Source organism: Hibiscus syriacus, unplaced genomic scaffold (genome assembly GCF_006381635.1).
Source record: "Hibiscus syriacus cultivar Baekdansim isolate YM2019G1 unplaced genomic scaffold, ASM638163v2 tig00110410_pilon, whole genome shotgun sequence".
NCBI classification, from domain to species: Eukaryota; Viridiplantae; Streptophyta; class Magnoliopsida; order Malvales; family Malvaceae; genus Hibiscus; species Hibiscus syriacus.
In genome coordinates, this window is record NW_024062726.1 from 583,439 (window position 1) to 599,969 (window position 16,531).

The following is a 16,531-nucleotide window of genomic DNA, read 5'->3' on the forward strand; positions in this document are numbered from 1 at the left end:
ATGTTTGAACAACTTTTGGTCCTTCTTTGTTTGGATCTGGTTCTTGGAATATTAGAGTACAATGCTGAGTTTCTTTTATTGCTGGTAGCCTGTTGGTAGCCTGTGGCCTTGCGCCTAGCAATTGTTGAATTAAGCACTCAGTTATTGTTGGTCATTTGTAAGGTTTCCAATTAGTTTTTTGCTTCTATGATGATCTTGTTGAGAATTTATCTTAGAGAAGAGGATTCATGATCTGGTGGTGTTTGGTGCAAGGTTGCATTCAAATGGTTGAATTTTTGTCATGATAAATATTTATTAATTAGTGTTTGTGGGCTGGTTATTGAGATGCTTGATTCTTGGTGAGTATGATTACTATTTTCAATTAGTAGGGGAAGATTTTGATATTGATTTTGAGCTTTAATCCTCCATTGGGGCATTTTTGAAAGTCTTGAGTTGATGATCCAAGTTCTTTCACATTGGTCACTGTTCAATCATTGGTTTCAGTGATAGTTGCTGGTTGTTGATTTAGGTTTTTCATTTCTTGGTTTGCATTACTGGTTTGTTTGCTCAAGTACTCTTTGTTTTAGTTTCTTCATGGTTTGCTGCTTCTATCACAAGGTAACATGAGACTTGAAAGCTTCACAACCACGTGTTCATGATAGAAAATCTCTGGGGAGCAGTTTAACAGCCTTGCCTTCCTTAACCAGACAAAATACGGTGTTTTCTTCCCCAAGAGAGGCTTCAAACTGAACCCGGCAGCTTGTAGCTTAATCACCTTGCTTCCACCAAAAAGAAAGTTCGAATAAGTGAGAAGAAGAACAATTTTGATTCATGAAGAAATTTCAAATGAAAGAATGAGAAAGAAAAGAAAGGTGAATAAAGTAGAACAAAAAGAAGCATCGCACTTTCGATTCTCATCTAAAGTAGAACGGAAGGAGGCATCACATTTTCGATTCTCGTCTAAAGTAGAACGGAAGAAGGCATTGCACTTTCGATTCTCGTCTAAAGTAGAACGAAAGGAGGCATTGCACTTCGATTCTCGATTACAAAATGATTAATGAAGAGAAAGTTTATTTCTTTATATAGAACCAACTCTTTTCATTTCTTGAAGATCAAGAACTTGAAGAAGGAGGGTGAAGGTTAGAGTATAAGATTGATTCAATTGTAATTAGTTAGATTTGTTAATAGTTGGTTATGGATTTGGGTTATATAAACCCAATAGTTGTATGTAGGCTTAAATCCATGTATTACAAATTCCTTCAATTCAAAATACACATTTAATATTTTCTCTCAATATTTATCTTAACAAATCCCTAATAAACACTCAACTGCTCATAACTTATTCACACACTCCAGTCATCGGGCTGTTCCGGTCACCGGTTGTTCTTCATATATTATTCGGTCGGTCGTCAATGGCACCTTTCTCATAGAACAATTACTCTAAGAGTAAAATACTAAAATCTACCCTCTCTCGCTCTCTGTTTTCTTCTTATTAACCTTTGTGTGAATTAAATAAAACCCAGTGATCAGTGATAGTATGAAGTCAGAAAATTACATAAAATCAACCCACGATTCCATAGAACAAGCCGAGGGGTTCCATAACGTGGAACACGGATTATTGAAAACTGAAAAGACAATGCTGGCAAAAATGGAAGAAAAAAAAGTGGAAACTCAATGATTTGAAAGAGAGAATGACCTGAGGGATACTCGACAATGGTGCCAAGATGAGTCCTCATTGAGCTTGGCTTCCTGTTCAAAGGAATCGTCTGCTACCATGCTGAGAGCTTCCATCTTTCAGTGTGGCAGACCAAGCACTCACAAATGCCAATGCTATGCCTATTGGTTTTCCTTGTAATAATAAGGGTAGACTACATAAATGATATCACTAAATTATGAATAAGTTTCTCTTTTCTACACTAATTTTTTTAAAAAATAATAAAATAATCCTGTTATAGTTTTATACCAAATCTTTACTTAATCGATGTAGTAGAGCCGTCTCAGATATTTTTGAACTCTGAGCGAAAATTTAAAAATAGATCCCTACAAAATGAAAGTATATTCTATTATTTTGAATAATTAATTTAATATTACATTAAGAAATTATAGAAAAATGATTAAATTATATCACACATTGTTTTTATTGTTTTGTAAGGAAAACACCCTAAATATAATTAGCGAGAATAAATATAATAATTTGAATATGAGTATGCTCTAGAGTTTGATTTAAACAATATATAAAAACTTTAGAATGTTGTATTATTTTATCGTTAAATTGAGATTGCATAATACTAAAATATGAAAACAATCCTCGTGGGACGTTTGTCTTCGCACATGTTCTATGTTTTTCCGTTTGATACTGTCAAAATATTCTTCACATTATTTAAAAAAAAAAAAAAAACTTTGTTATTACTGCTCTCGATCATATGGAGGCGGGAGTTCAATTCTATACCTCTCTAGCTTCATATTCTTATCTAGACTTCAACTTTTGACCAATAAACTCTCTGCCTTGTCCATCTTATTTTGATTTTTGTACTTGACGAAGACGACCAATTCAAATCTAAATCGTTCTTTGGATTCCCAAGCACGAGTGAGTAGGCAGTGCCTACCAAGTAAAGCTTTCTTGACGATACTGGATTGATATTTAGAGATTTATAGATGTCCAATCCGCCTTCGTCCTTAGCCATGGTTGCTTAATTTTCCAACTACTCTTGTGTTGATCTGTAGGGATGTAGACAAGAGAATTGTTTCTCTTCCAGAGATCAGGGAAACAGGAGAATATATTGCAGAGCAGAAGCTCCACCTTGGAGTTACCGCTCGATTCAGAGTTAATGTTTTTGCTAACTGAAGATAAGTTCCAAGCCAGCTTTGTCAGCCACTTTGCATCAATCTAGGGTATGTAAGCATCTGAATCTGATCATAACATTGACCGTAAAAGTAGGAGTCCCTTTTTCTTGCAGCTCGACAGTGAAAACTGTTCCTTAAGTCGGTTTTGGTTTCTTACAAAACTTTGCTATCGGTAGTCACGAGTTGTCAATATGGCCACCATTTTCAAAATTTCATAAATATGATCACCTAACTAATTAATTGGGTTTGATATAGCCACTCGCCGTTAACATTTAACGGCAGTGCTTGAGTAGTAGTTCATAAAATTAATATAATTACATATTTGATCATCGATACTTGTAAATTCTATCATTTTGGTTATAATTTTAATTTAATTTAATAAATTTAATCAGACGGTGACACATGTCACCATTAAATTAAATGATATTTTTTGTAATTTAAATTTATTTAAATTAATTATATACCTGGTTAAAAGAAAATTAAATTATAAGGAAAGACAAAATAAGAGATTTGAGAGGATTCAGACTCAAGACCTAAGACCATGCATGCACACATAATCCCTGAGCTAACCTCCACGTTTTGTTTGTGTTTCACAGCATAATGTATATATATTTCATAAACTAGTTAATGCTAGAAAATAAAAGAAATGAAAATACTTTGGAAGGATTTGAACTTAAGCCACATAAAAACTTAAGAGGACCAAACCACTAAATCAAACCTTACAATATTTAAAAAATATTTTGATAGAGTTTATATATACATTTATTATTGATTTATACAATATTAAAAGAATTTAATTTAAATTTTTTATATTTTTAAAATAAATTTAATATTTCCTTTTCACATTTATAATTCAAAGATTATATATAATCTTAAATTGAGTTTTTTGGTTTAATTAATAATTTTGTTTTTACTAAAAATAAAATATGTAATTTAAATTATAAAAAATTAATAACTTTAAATTACATTTTTTAAACTACACAATCTAATAAAAATTCACTAATATATAAATGATTCATATATTTTATTTTTTAATAAAAATAAAATCATTAATTAAACTAAAAAGACTCAATTTAAGATTATATATAATCATTGAATTATAAATATGGAAAAGAAAATATTATACTTATTCTAAAATATATAAAATTTAAATTTAATTGTTTTAATAGTGTATAAATAAACGTTAAATGTATATATAAAATCTATCAAAATATTAGTTAAATGTAAGGTTTGGTTTAGTGGTTTGATGCTTTCAAGTTTTTCATGTGGCCTAGGTTCATATCCCTCCATAGACATTTTCATTTCTTTCATTTTCTAGCATTAACTAGTTTATAAAATATATGCATTATGTTGTAAGACACATCCCAAACGTGATGGTTGACTCAGTTGTTATGCACGCAAGCTTGGGTTCCTCACATCCCAAAGTTTGAATCCTCCTTCTCCCTTTCCTTCTTTCCTTGTAATTTTATTTTTCTTTAACTAGATAGTGTGTCACCATAAATATTTAAATAAATTAAATTAAATTATGGAAAATATCATTTAATCTAATGGTGATAAGTATTATCATCTGATTAGATGATTAAATTTATTGAATTAAATTAAAATTACGATAAAATTGATAGATTTTACAAGTATTGAGGATCAAATATGTAATTATATCAATTTTGTTAACTGCCACGTAAGTACTTCCGTTACATGTTACCGGAAGATGGCTATATTGAACTCAATTAATTGTTGAGTGGTCATATTAACAAAATTTTGAAAAATAATGATCATTTCTAGACCAACCATATAGTAAAGTGGTCGTTCAAGTAGTTTACCCTTGAAATCATTTAGTCTTGATAATTTTACTAATTAATTTTTAAAATATAACCATTTCATCAATTAACGAGTTAAACTGCATAGGAAAATTTTACGGTGCACGTCGCATACACAACACACCACTAAATCGACAAACCGAAATATATCACTAATTAAATTGTCCTTATCAAATAAATATTAAAAGGGTAAACTACATGTTTTGTACCTAAATTATCACTTTTATTTCGTTACTTTAATTTTTTAAAAATCATTAACAACAATACTTATGTGGCATGACATGTCAATTTTTGTATTTTTAATTATCACATCTATAAGACCAAAAATTTTATTAAAGAATTAAATTATGAAAAAAGTTGGAATTCAAATTTAAAGAAATTATGAAAGATTGGTATCAAAAGGGCGAACTCCAAAAAGATAAGGGACTTCAAATGTGTTTACCCATGTTGTGTAAAAAATGAAGCGTGCTGGGAAAGTAGGGGTGTGCAAAAGAATCCGATCCGACTGATTCGATCTGATCCGAAAATTCGTATATCCGATCCGTTTTTCAATTTTCAGATAGTTTGGATGGGTATCCGAATTTTTTTTCTTCGAATTTTTAAATCGGATACGGATTGATAAAAAATTAAATTCGGATTATCCGAAAACTTGAAAATAATTTAGGTTATTTTAATATGTTTCAAACCCAGAGCTGTTAATTTGGACTATATGCATTCTTTCAAACCCAAACCCAGAGAAATACGGGTATTATTAGTGTCAAAGTAATAAGTTTCTTTCTTTCTTTCCTTTTTCCTTTCTCTTTCTCTAATCAAGTTTCTTCTGCGATTTCTTCCGACTCTTTCAAGTTGGAAATTTTGGCTAGAAATTCTTCGCCTCTTCTCTCGGCCTGCGCTTCTAAAGTTAAAATTTTCACTTTTTTGTTGTTGTTGTTGAACTAACTTTTTATTTATTAGAAATCATTTATTTATTTTGATTCTCTCCTTCATCTGTTTGACTCTTCTCTAAATAGGGTTTATGAAATTGCTTCAAATTCCTTTTCCCAGGGCAACTCTTTTGTAGTGTTTCGGTGTCACTCTATTTTCCCATCTGTTCTACATATCATATATATATATATATATATCTCAGAATTTTCAGAGACCAGGATTTGGAATTTTTACTTGTAATTTAATTCCAGTAGATTTCTTATATATATAATTTAAGTGAATTGACAGGAAAGATATTAGCTTTAAGAAAAATATTTCACAAAGAATTACAATTTTCTTCTTACTGGGCAATTCCGGTTTAAGAATTTTTTAGCAATATGGTTCAAGAGCTAAACAATGGATTTAGGCGGCTGTTTGGGTCGCGGCTTCTCGGTTGTCGGCACGATTTGCGACTCCGGAGGAGAGGGAGGAGTTGGTTTTATGTTGGATTGGTTAAGAATATGATTGCGCAATGGGAAAATAGGCGGAGCTAGACGAGAAATCTATACAAAGATATGGTGCATATTAAAAATGCACCAGAATTTTTTAGCAAACAATGGAAATGTATAGTACTGCCTGTAAAGAAGCACTCACAGCAAAAACAAGGGTTAGATTGTTAACAAAAATATGCTTAAATATTTAACTAGAGTTAGAATTTTGTGCCTAACAATTACATGACAACAGGAAAGAGAACTCCAGCTGTGGAAAATGGAAGAAGAATGGAGATTTGAAGAGGCACGGCTTGCCGAGGAAGCTGCGTTAACGATAGCCGAACATGAGAAAGCTAAGTCGAAAGCAGCGATGGAAGCGACCGAATCGGCTCGGAGAATTGCGGAACTTGAATCACAGAAAAGAGTGAAAGCTGAGATGAAAGCGCTCAAGGAACAAGCGGAAAAGACCAAGGCACTTGATGCACTAGCACAAACAAATTTCAAGTACAGGAAGTGCACGATAAAGTATGAATTTCTGGATTCTAGCTTGTATTTTAATATCATCCTCTAGTTTCACCATATCTTTGCTAAACTGAGAAATCATAAGAGCTATTAAGTGTTTCTTATTTGTTTAATGCTTTTATTATGTTGAATTTTTTTTTGAATTTTTTGCAAAGAAAAAAAAAATCGAATTCGAATCCGGATATTTAGATATTCGATTTTTTTGGATCGAATACGAATCATTATTTTAGGTATTCAAAATTTTAAGATATCTAAAAATTCGGATCGGATAATACTTAATATCCGATAATACACACCCTAGGGAAGTAGTTAAGCCTTTATCAAATGGCCTAGGTTCTGTTAATTTTAATTAATAAAATATTATTATTATTATTATTATTATTATTATAAGTATTAAACCCCTAAAAGAAGGCATTCACCGGCTTAAGTCTAGAGATTTCTACAATTCATCACCTTTTCACCTTACCGTTGAAGCTCCAATAACCGTTCTTTGATCGTTCATGGTGTAAATCACCGTCATCATTATGATCATCGTTGTCCTGTGATCGAAGCCCAACCTTCCCCTCGTCGTGAAGCTTCACCGTTGGCTGTGGAGGACAAACCATGATTGTCCCTATGGTTTTTCCAATGATTCGCTGTTGACCAGTCACCGATGAGCCTCACCGTACACACCAAGTGGTCTAGCTCATTATTTCGCTTCTTTGGGTATCAACGGTTTCACCGTTGCTAACACCTCGAGAGGGGTGAGCGAGGGAAAGTTCGACCGTTCGTGAAATACCATTTTCGCCACTCACCGTCGTAAACCAAGCTTGGCACGAGGTTTAGAATAGCATGATTTTTGAATCGGAAAATTTAGTACCGTTTCGATGACCAGAGATACCGCATGTCGTCTGACGTCTGCAAGCAAGGAGAGTCTACTGAATTGGGCAAATCGGTCTGAACTGCTATGACATGAGCTGAACCGATTTGAGCCACATTGATCAAGCTGAACTACATTGCCCGAGTTGAGCCACGTTGATCGAGCCGAGTTGCGTTGATAGAGCCAAACCACATTGATTGAGTCGTTGACCGTTAAACGAACCATTAACCATTGATTGAGTCGTTGACCATTGAATAACTGTTAATTTTTTTGAGACCATTTATCTTGATGTTTTCAATGTCTTAAGTCTAATTGTAGGTCCATTATGTTAAATTTAAACCCGATATGTTGTTTTTCAACATTTTATCTTTTGATTCGATCTAATTTTCACGATTAAGTTTTGTTTCTGATGCAATTTGTTTTTTCATATATCTGAGATATTATGGGATGTCAAATTCACATTCAAGAACAATCAAATAGTGTTTAAATGGTCAATCAATGTAGCTCAGAACTCCAATTAATACTTTACTACATTTTGTATGTTTTATGAAAATATTTGGTAATTGGTGAATGCATGGATAAAAATGTTTAGACGTGTACTTATCATTGATTACTCTGAAACTAGTATTGAATATGGAAAAATGATAGTGTATTGGATATGAATCAAATGACTAAGATAAAAAATTAGATGACAAATAAGAAACCCCAAAATCAATGATAAATTGATGAATCAGTTAATCTCAAAATCCTTAACCCTGATTATTTCGATGAAAAGAATTAATGTTAGAAATACTTGGATATGGAATTACGAAAATACCCTTATAGTGTAAAATTGTCAATGATTACCCCTGATATTAAAATTAACTTGAGAACTCAAAATGGACTTGATAAAACTACTGATTCACTTATTAAATACTCTTTTTGTTTGAAAAAAATCTCGATAATCGATTTTAATCTCTGAGATGGCAAAAGACTTAGAATTTCTGATTCTTGAATAAACACCCGATGACTAAATTACTAGAAATAATGTATACATCTGAATCGAGTAAAATGATTGAAATACCCTCGAGCTTTGAAATGACCAAATAACATCGAGTACTGAAATGACCTAAATACCCTCACGACCTGGATTAAGGGAATGTTTGTGACTGAGTTTTGAAAGTGTCAATGATGCTTAAAATGTTGTAATACCCCTAGGGGTTTTGGAGTATAATCTAAGTTTATCAGACATCACTGTTATTATTACAATATTATAAAGGAATACCACCTAAATAAATGTCTATGTCCTCAAGTCACGTTCAATGATGGTTTGTGAAGGTGATTTATCCAAGTATATAATGCAATCAGTAAAAAAAACTGAATATTCATGAAGTGTTTCTGTTTGAATAATCGATAAATACAACGTTATTGAAGTTTGGTTTATTCGATGGGATTTAAAAGCTTGATAAATAATTAGAAAACTGGAATACTACAAATTATCATTTTATCCTTATTAGAGTAATTACCAATTTTCTTCTCATAGCAAAATAACTAAAATGCCCTTGATAGCATGAGTAATGAAATTACTCTTGTTATATCCGAATCTTAAATGATTTTGATGTAAATGTTCTTAAATATCTTCATGATGCACCCAAATCCTAAATGGTACTGAAACATCAATGTCTAAATGTTTGATTTGATTTGTTAGTAATCGAACCCTTTTATTAGGGACATCGTTTATGAAATCCTTGCAGATGTTCCATGTTTTCCCTTTTTGATAACTATCAAATGCCTCTGAAAAATAATTGAATTCTCTAGTATTTTTTTGTGTGCTATGTAATTGTTTTAAATACATTTTTTGAATTATTGTACACATAACTATTTTATTTGATTCATAATGTGACTGCCTTATATGTTTTGACTTCCAAAAAAATTATCTGATTTAAAGCCTGATTTTTTATTTACTGAATTTTAAATCAAGTTTGCCTGATACATGTTCTATGATTACTATTTTTATTGAAAATAAATAGGTCTGATTAAGATTTCTTGATTCTATTGGTACTATTTGGAATTGTTTTGTTTAAAGTACTTTCTAGGATGCGATATGGAGTTCTACAAGTTTAGCTCCGATCAAGTTGGTAATTCCTTATGTATCTGAGGTATTCATTCATGTTGGTTCCAACACCCCTTGGACTTAGGGTAAGGCCTTATGGATGCAGTTTTGGGAGACTGTATTTTGGTGTATGGGTAGAGGGCAGTTATGTGATTTAAATAAACATATATGTTACTTTTATGATATCTTACTGGCTCAAGATTCTGATATTGTAGTTTACTATTTAATCTGATTTATATTGGGGGTATTGTCCGGGATTTGTATCAAGCTGGTAATTCCTTATGAACTTGAAGTATCCCTCAGGTTGACACCTACACCCAATGGGCTTAGGGTAAGTCGTTATGGATGTAGTTTTAGGGAATTGTATATCAGTGTTTGGTTGGAGGGTATTACTGTGATTTTAAAATCTATTTTTCGTAAATAAACTACTACTATTTTTTAACTACATGTACACCATTTTTAGTTTTGTAGGAACACACTGACACCTCATTTCAATCTCTCGAATCTCTCTATGAATGCTTCTTCTAAACTGTAGGCTTCCTGACTGATACTTGAAGAACTAATTAATAACCTCAACTCATCACTAGAACCTTTATATGTATGGATTCATAAGAAAATTTTATGCCTTATCATATATTTGCTTGTACTTTAGCATTCATCTAGTAGTTTTCTATTACTAAGCTTTAACAAATCTCACTCTGTTACTTACCATTTCAGGTTAAAGGATTTGATCATGTTCAGTTATCAACATCAATAATGGGAGTTCCTTCAACATTGCTTGCGGAGTACGATACCCGTATAATTAGGGGCAAGTCACGTTTTGTTTTTATGTTTAGTCTGAAACTTGTATTATATTGTGTATGATTAAAATTCTATTTTTAATATATGAATGATTTTCTGAACTTGCATATTTTTATTTATGATTGTTTTAGGGTTTAAAATGTTTAACAAAATTTTTAATTTTTCTTAGATTTTGACTATATATCGCTCATGTGGCCCTAATGTGACACCTCAGATCGGATGAGTCACCTAGCGGTCCGAGGGTGTTACAACATCACTTTTTTCTTTATTCGTCAATATTTTTAATTAATTTTATTCAACAAATTAGGTGGTGACACATGTCACCACCTATCAGGATAAAAAATGTGTTACCACCTATGAGGATAAAAAGATAGAAATCATTCTTACTCCTAGTATGAATTGAACTTGAGTCTCATACATGAGAAACAAATCACTCAACCAATGAACTAAGCTAGTTATTTAAGTAAATTTCACCATATTTTTTGATATCATCACAAAAAAATATTTTCGATGATTATAATATTCAAATATGATTTAAAGTAATGAACGAAAGCTTAGCCACTCAACTATAGTGTGAATCATTTTTTTTATACTGAACTCAATACTTACTTGTAACATTATTAAATTAAAATACTAATTGTTCACTTTATTTGGAAATAAAAAAGTATTTAAAAAACTATATGAAATCATTATAAAAAAGTATATTTATAATATTATAAAAATATTTGTTTAATTTTTAAAATCATATTAATTATTTATTTGAAATAATATTACTTTAAATTATCTATTTAATTTTAAATAATTTAAAATTTAGGTAAATTACACGTTTAGTATCTAAGTATCACTTTGGTTACGTATGATATTATATAAAACTAAATAGATAATTTAAAAACAATATTATTTCAAATAAATAAATAATTCTTTTTTCAAATAAATAAATAATATGATTTTAAACATTAAATAAATATTTTTAAAATATTTTTTTATAATATTATAAATACACTTTTTAGAATAATTTAATATAAATTTTATAAATAATATAATTAATTATTTAATTATTTCCAATAAAGTGAAAAATTATTCTTTGATTTCATAATGATATAAGTAAGTATTCAGTTAGATATAATAAATATAGATTCACATTCTAGTTTAATGACTAAACTTTGGTTAATTAATTTAAAGTGACTCATATTCGAATTTTACAATCATCGAAAAATATTGATTTTGTGATGATACTATTATATAAGTTAAATACAAAATGTTGTTAAATTAACTTAAATTACTAGTTTAACTCAATAGTTGAGTGTGCATTTCATGTAAGAGGTCTAGGTTAAATTCATGCTAATAGCAAGAATAATTTCTTTTATTTTATCTCCATAATTGATGACACATGTCACCATTTAATTGGTTGAATGAAATTAATTAAAAAGTATCGACGAAGAAATAACAAGATGATGTGGAAATTAAAAAAATAAATAAAAAAAATGGCATGTCATGCTATATCGACGTTGTCATTAATGATTTTGAAAAAAAAAAGATAATAAAACGAAATAAAAATGTTAGAGTAAGTACTAAACTTACAATTTACATTTTAAGTATTTACTTAGTAAAAACAATTTAGTTAGTGATGTGTTTCGATTTATCATTTTAGTGGTGTCTTGTAGTGTGCGACGTATCTTGTAGACTTATCCACCTACACACCCTAACTTTAATAGATCATATGTGTAGGGTAAATTACATTATTCCTCACTAAAATTTATTATATCTCTTATTTCACTCACTGTAATTTCAAATTTTCCAATTTACTCACTAACGTTTGAATTGTTCATGTTTTGGTCATTATAAATTATTTTATTATTATTTTAGTATGATGTAGTATTTATTATTATTATTAAAATATAAAAAATATTTTCACTTCTCCACCATATGCAACATCACGACCGCCTCTTCTCGTCATTGTTGACTACCGTCGGTCTTTGGATCCGACAACCATTTGATCCCAAATGGTTGCTAGAGACTCGCTTTGACACATTGAATTCGAATTTGGTCATTTTTTCATCAGAAAATGTTCCAAAAACTGTGAATCTAGACTGAAACATTTTAGTTTTCTCACTTTTGATCTCCTATTCGAGGAGTTCAGAGCATGTTCCGACAAAATGAAGGTCGTATTCAGACTCATGGGGTCGAGGCAAAACAACCCATGAAATCTATGACTAAACGACCATCATCTACTACAATCGACGATAGTTGACATTTCAGTGTTCTCACTTTTGATCGGACTGAGAGCATATTCCGACAAAATAAAGTTCAGATTCAGACTCAGGGGGTCGAGACGAAGTGACCGATGAAATATAAGACCAAATGACCACCTTCTACAACTGTTGACGATGGCATCCAATGTGACGAACAATGGACAACCATATTTTGTTTTTATTTATTTTTTAAATTATTTTTATTTTAAATAAAAAAAATTACTTCATACCAAAGTAATAATAAAATAATTCATAGTAATCAAAACATGAACAATTACAAAGTTCTGTGAGTAAATTGAAAACAATTAAAAGTATAATGAATGAAATAGGAGAGAGAGTAAAGCTAGGTGAGAAATTGTGTAATTTACCCATAAATTTCATCGAACTTTGTAAAAAATTACGGCACGTTCACAATGACCTTTTACGTCTTTTCCTATTATAACTTGCTTAATGCATAATGCGTATTGCCCGACGAAGACAGAAAGAAAAGAAATTTTATTCTTCTACGTAGAAACTTCTTGATTGGTTACGGTCCAATGAGAACAGCTGTAATTAGATGCCGCTATTCGGTCATTGGGCGTCAGATTTGAACGGATGGTGTGCGTCCTTATCAATATAAAATTCAATGTTCAGACGTGGCGGTATCTTAATGGAACGGCCTAAAAATCTGGAACAATAAAGAATTTTCGAAGATCGGACGGTTCCTAGAGTCCGGAAATTAGAACCTTCTAGAAACGAACTTAGAAAATCTCTATATAAATCAACTCATTTTCCCTCGCTTTTAAATTAAAAGTCGAAACAATCGTTCTTTCTATTGCCCTCTCTTCTTTACCCATAGCTTCTGTTAGCCTCTATTTACACAACAAATAGAAAAGAACAGTAATGGCCGGTAAAGGTGAAGGTCCGGCTATCGGAATCGATCTCGGAACCACATACTCTTGTGTTGGCGTTTGGCAACACGATCGTGTTGAAATTATAGCCAACGATCAAGGTAACAGGACGACGCCGTCTTATGTTGGCTTTACTGACACCGAGCGTTTGATCGGTGATGCTGCAAAGAATCAGGTCGCCATGAACCCTTTGAACACCGTCTTTGGTAAGCTTTAACTCTGTTTCCCTTTCTTTTCCTTTTTCTTTTAGTTAAAACTTTGCTTCCTCTCTTTGATCTCTATTGGATTTGGATCTGTTTAGCTTAATTTATATCTGAGATGATGTTTATTTTTATTAAGAAGTTAGATCTTAACGTTCCTAAGGTTATGAAAGATTTGATGAGGAATGGTTGTTGCTGGAGGTTGGATTCTCATTCAGATCTGAATCTAACTATTTGAAGTTTGAAGTGTGTATAAGTAATTCCAATATATGAAATTATTATTGTATTGGTTATTCATATGGGTTCATCATCTATTAAACCTGGTTTCGGTAAACTAATGTTAATTTATATTTGCAGATGCAAAGAGGTTGATTGGTCGTAGATTCAGCGACTCCGCTGTTCAGAGTGATATGAAATTGTGGCCATTCAAGGTCATCCCTGGTCCTGGTGATAAGCCCATGATTGTTGTATCCTACAAAGGCGAGGAGAAGCAATTTGCTGCTGAGGAGATCTCATCTATGGTCCTCATAAAAATGCGTGAGATTGCTGAGGCCTACCTTGGCTCTACTATTAAGAATGCCGTGGTTACTGTCCCTGCATACTTCAATGACTCTCAACGTCAGGCAACAAAGGATGCTGGTGTCATCGCCGGTCTTAATGTCATGCGTATCATCAACGAGCCGACTGCTGCTGCCATTGCTTATGGTCTGGACAAGAAGGCTACCAGTGTTGGTGAAAAGAACGTCTTGATCTTCGATCTCGGCGGTGGTACATTTGATGTTTCTCTTCTTACCATTGAAGAGGGTATCTTTGAGGTGAAGGCCACTGCTGGAGACACTCATCTTGGAGGTGAAGATTTTGATAACAGAATGGTGAACCATTTTGTACAAGAGTTCAAGAGAAAGAACAAGAAGGACATTAGTGGTAACCCTAGAGCTCTTAGAAGGTTGAGGACTGCTTGTGAGAGGGCAAAGAGAACTCTCTCATCAACTGCCCAAACCACCATTGAGATTGACTCCTTGTTTGAGGGTATTGACTTTTACTCGACCATAACCCGTGCTCGATTCGAGGAGCTTAACATGGATCTCTTCAGGAAGTGTATGGAACCGGTTGAGAAGTGTTTGAGGGATGCCAAGATGGACAAGAGCAGCGTCCACGACGTTGTGCTTGTCGGCGGTTCTACTAGAATTCCCAAGGTTCAGCAACTTCTGCAGGATTTCTTCAATGGAAAGGAGTTGTGCAAGAGCATCAATCCCGACGAGGCTGTTGCCTATGGTGCTGCGGTGCAAGCTGCGATCCTGAGTGGTGAGGGTAACGAGAAGGTGCAGGATCTCTTGCTCTTGGATGTCACCCCATTGTCGCTCGGTTTGGAAACTGCTGGCGGTGTGATGACAGTTTTGATTCCGAGGAACACCACCATTCCCACCAAGAAGGAGCAAGTCTTCTCTACATACTCTGACAACCAGCCTGCTGTTTTGATCCAGGTGTACGAAGGTGAGAGAACAAGGACCAAAGATAACAACTTGCTTGGTAAATTTGAGCTCTCTGGTATCCCTCCAGCTCCTAGAGGTGTCCCACAGATCACAGTGTGCTTCGACATCGATGCCAATGGTATCTTGAACGTGTCTGCCGAGGACAAAACCACTGGACAAAAGAACAAAATCACCATTACAAACGACAAGGGAAGGCTTTCCAAGGAGGAAATCGAGAAAATGGTTCAGGAAGCGGAGAAGTATAAATCTGAAGATGAAGATCATAAGAAGAAAGTTGAGGCAAAGAACACATTGGAGAACTACGCGTACAACATGAGGAACACGGTGAAGGATGAGAAGATTGGTGGTAAGCTTGGTGCTGAAGATAAGAAGAAGATTGAAGATGCAATTGAGCTGGCCATCCAATGGCTAGACAACAACCAGCTTGCAGAGGCAGATGAATTTGAAGACAAGATGAAGGAACTAGAGAGCATCTGCAACCCTATCATTGCAAAGATGTATCAAGGTGCTGGTGCAGGCATGGATGAGGATGTCCCAGCTGTTGGAACCGGTGCTGGCCCCAAGATCGAGGAAGTTGACTAAGCAATTCGTCATTTTTCTTAATCGGTTTTGGTTTTGGTTTTTCGGCTTTGAATGTCTTCTGTCCGTGGCCAATTTATTGAATATGATTTTTAAGCATCTTGTAATTTTTGGGTTATTGGAGACATGAATTACGGTGTTTTTCCCAGGATATCGTCTTTGTTACTTTCATATAAAAAGATGCAATTTTTTACTTAATCGCTCGTTCTCCTTTTCTAATTTTCCACAGAACGGGCAGCTGTGGAATTGGACGACTGCCCTAACCCGAGCCGCAATAGGCTACTTGGCTACTCATAAAACCATAAGTAGGCAAAATGAAGAAAAGCATGTCTACTATGGGGAATAGACCGAGTATTTAAGTTTGTTCATTTGTTGATATATACTCAACACCAAAATAAAGATTTGAATTTTTTCATTAACTGAGATAATTATAAAATAATATTTTTTCAAAAGGTAATTCTTAATTAAAATAAAGATTGTACTTTTTAGTATTTTTGTGTGTGCTCGAATCTGAAAATTCAAAGAAAAACACAAAATTCAATTATAATTAAAAAAATAGGGATGACAATAATAATTGAACTGACAATTTTGATGTTACTTGATAAAATTAGATTTTTCTTAATCAAATTTAATGTAAATAAATTTAAGGCTTAAACGTTTAAAAGGTGCTCAACTTATATTTTTTTTCCAGTTTGGTGCCTAATGTTTTTTCTTTTCAGTTTGTTGCCTAACGTTTCATTCTGTAACTCAGTTTTGGTCAGACCGTGATGGATCGTTAGTTTCGACCATTAAATGCCACCTGGCATGGG

General features: G+C 32.7%; 2 protein-coding genes across 2 annotated transcripts; both read left to right on the forward strand.

Annotated features, from left to right (window-relative positions):
* The first annotated feature begins 5,832 nt into the window (after nt 1–5,832).
* Nucleotides 5,833–7,163, forward strand: LOC120124031. The gene is made up of 3 exons (XM_039142796.1): nt 5,833–6,210; nt 6,288–6,559; nt 7,031–7,163. Exons 1-3 carry the CDS (start codon nt 6,160–6,162, stop codon nt 7,161–7,163), a joined length of 456 nt encoding a protein of 151 aa, XP_038998727.1. The 5' UTR covers nt 5,833–6,159.
* A 6,229-nt stretch (nt 7,164–13,392) lies between these two features.
* On the forward strand, nt 13,393–15,868 carry LOC120124080 (heat shock cognate 70 kDa protein 2-like). Its single transcript, XM_039142834.1, has 2 exons — nt 13,393–13,656; nt 14,008–15,868. Exons 1-2 carry the CDS (start codon nt 13,443–13,445, stop codon nt 15,723–15,725), a joined length of 1,932 nt encoding a protein of 643 aa, XP_038998765.1. The 5' UTR covers nt 13,393–13,442; the 3' UTR covers nt 15,726–15,868.
* The last annotated feature ends 663 nt before the right edge of the window (nt 15,869–16,531 follow it).

Excerpts from the sequence above, each read along its gene's own strand:
- LOC120124031 (XM_039142796.1), top strand. The coding sequence starts at position 6,160 with ATGGAAATGTATAGTACTGCCTGTAAAGAAGCACTCACAGCAAAAACA. Across the intron at positions 6,211-6,287 it reads CACTCACAGCAAAAACAAGG|GAAAGAGAACTCCAGCTGTG; the intron begins GTTAGATTGTTA and ends ACATGACAACAG. Across the intron at positions 6,560-7,030 it reads TACAGGAAGTGCACGATAAA|CTCCAATAACCGTTCTTTGA; the intron begins GTATGAATTTCT and ends TTACCGTTGAAG.
- LOC120124080 (XM_039142834.1), top strand. The coding sequence starts at position 13,443 with ATGGCCGGTAAAGGTGAAGGTCCGGCTATCGGAATCGATCTCGGAACC. Across the intron at positions 13,657-14,007 it reads CCCTTTGAACACCGTCTTTG|ATGCAAAGAGGTTGATTGGT; the intron begins GTAAGCTTTAAC and ends TTATATTTGCAG.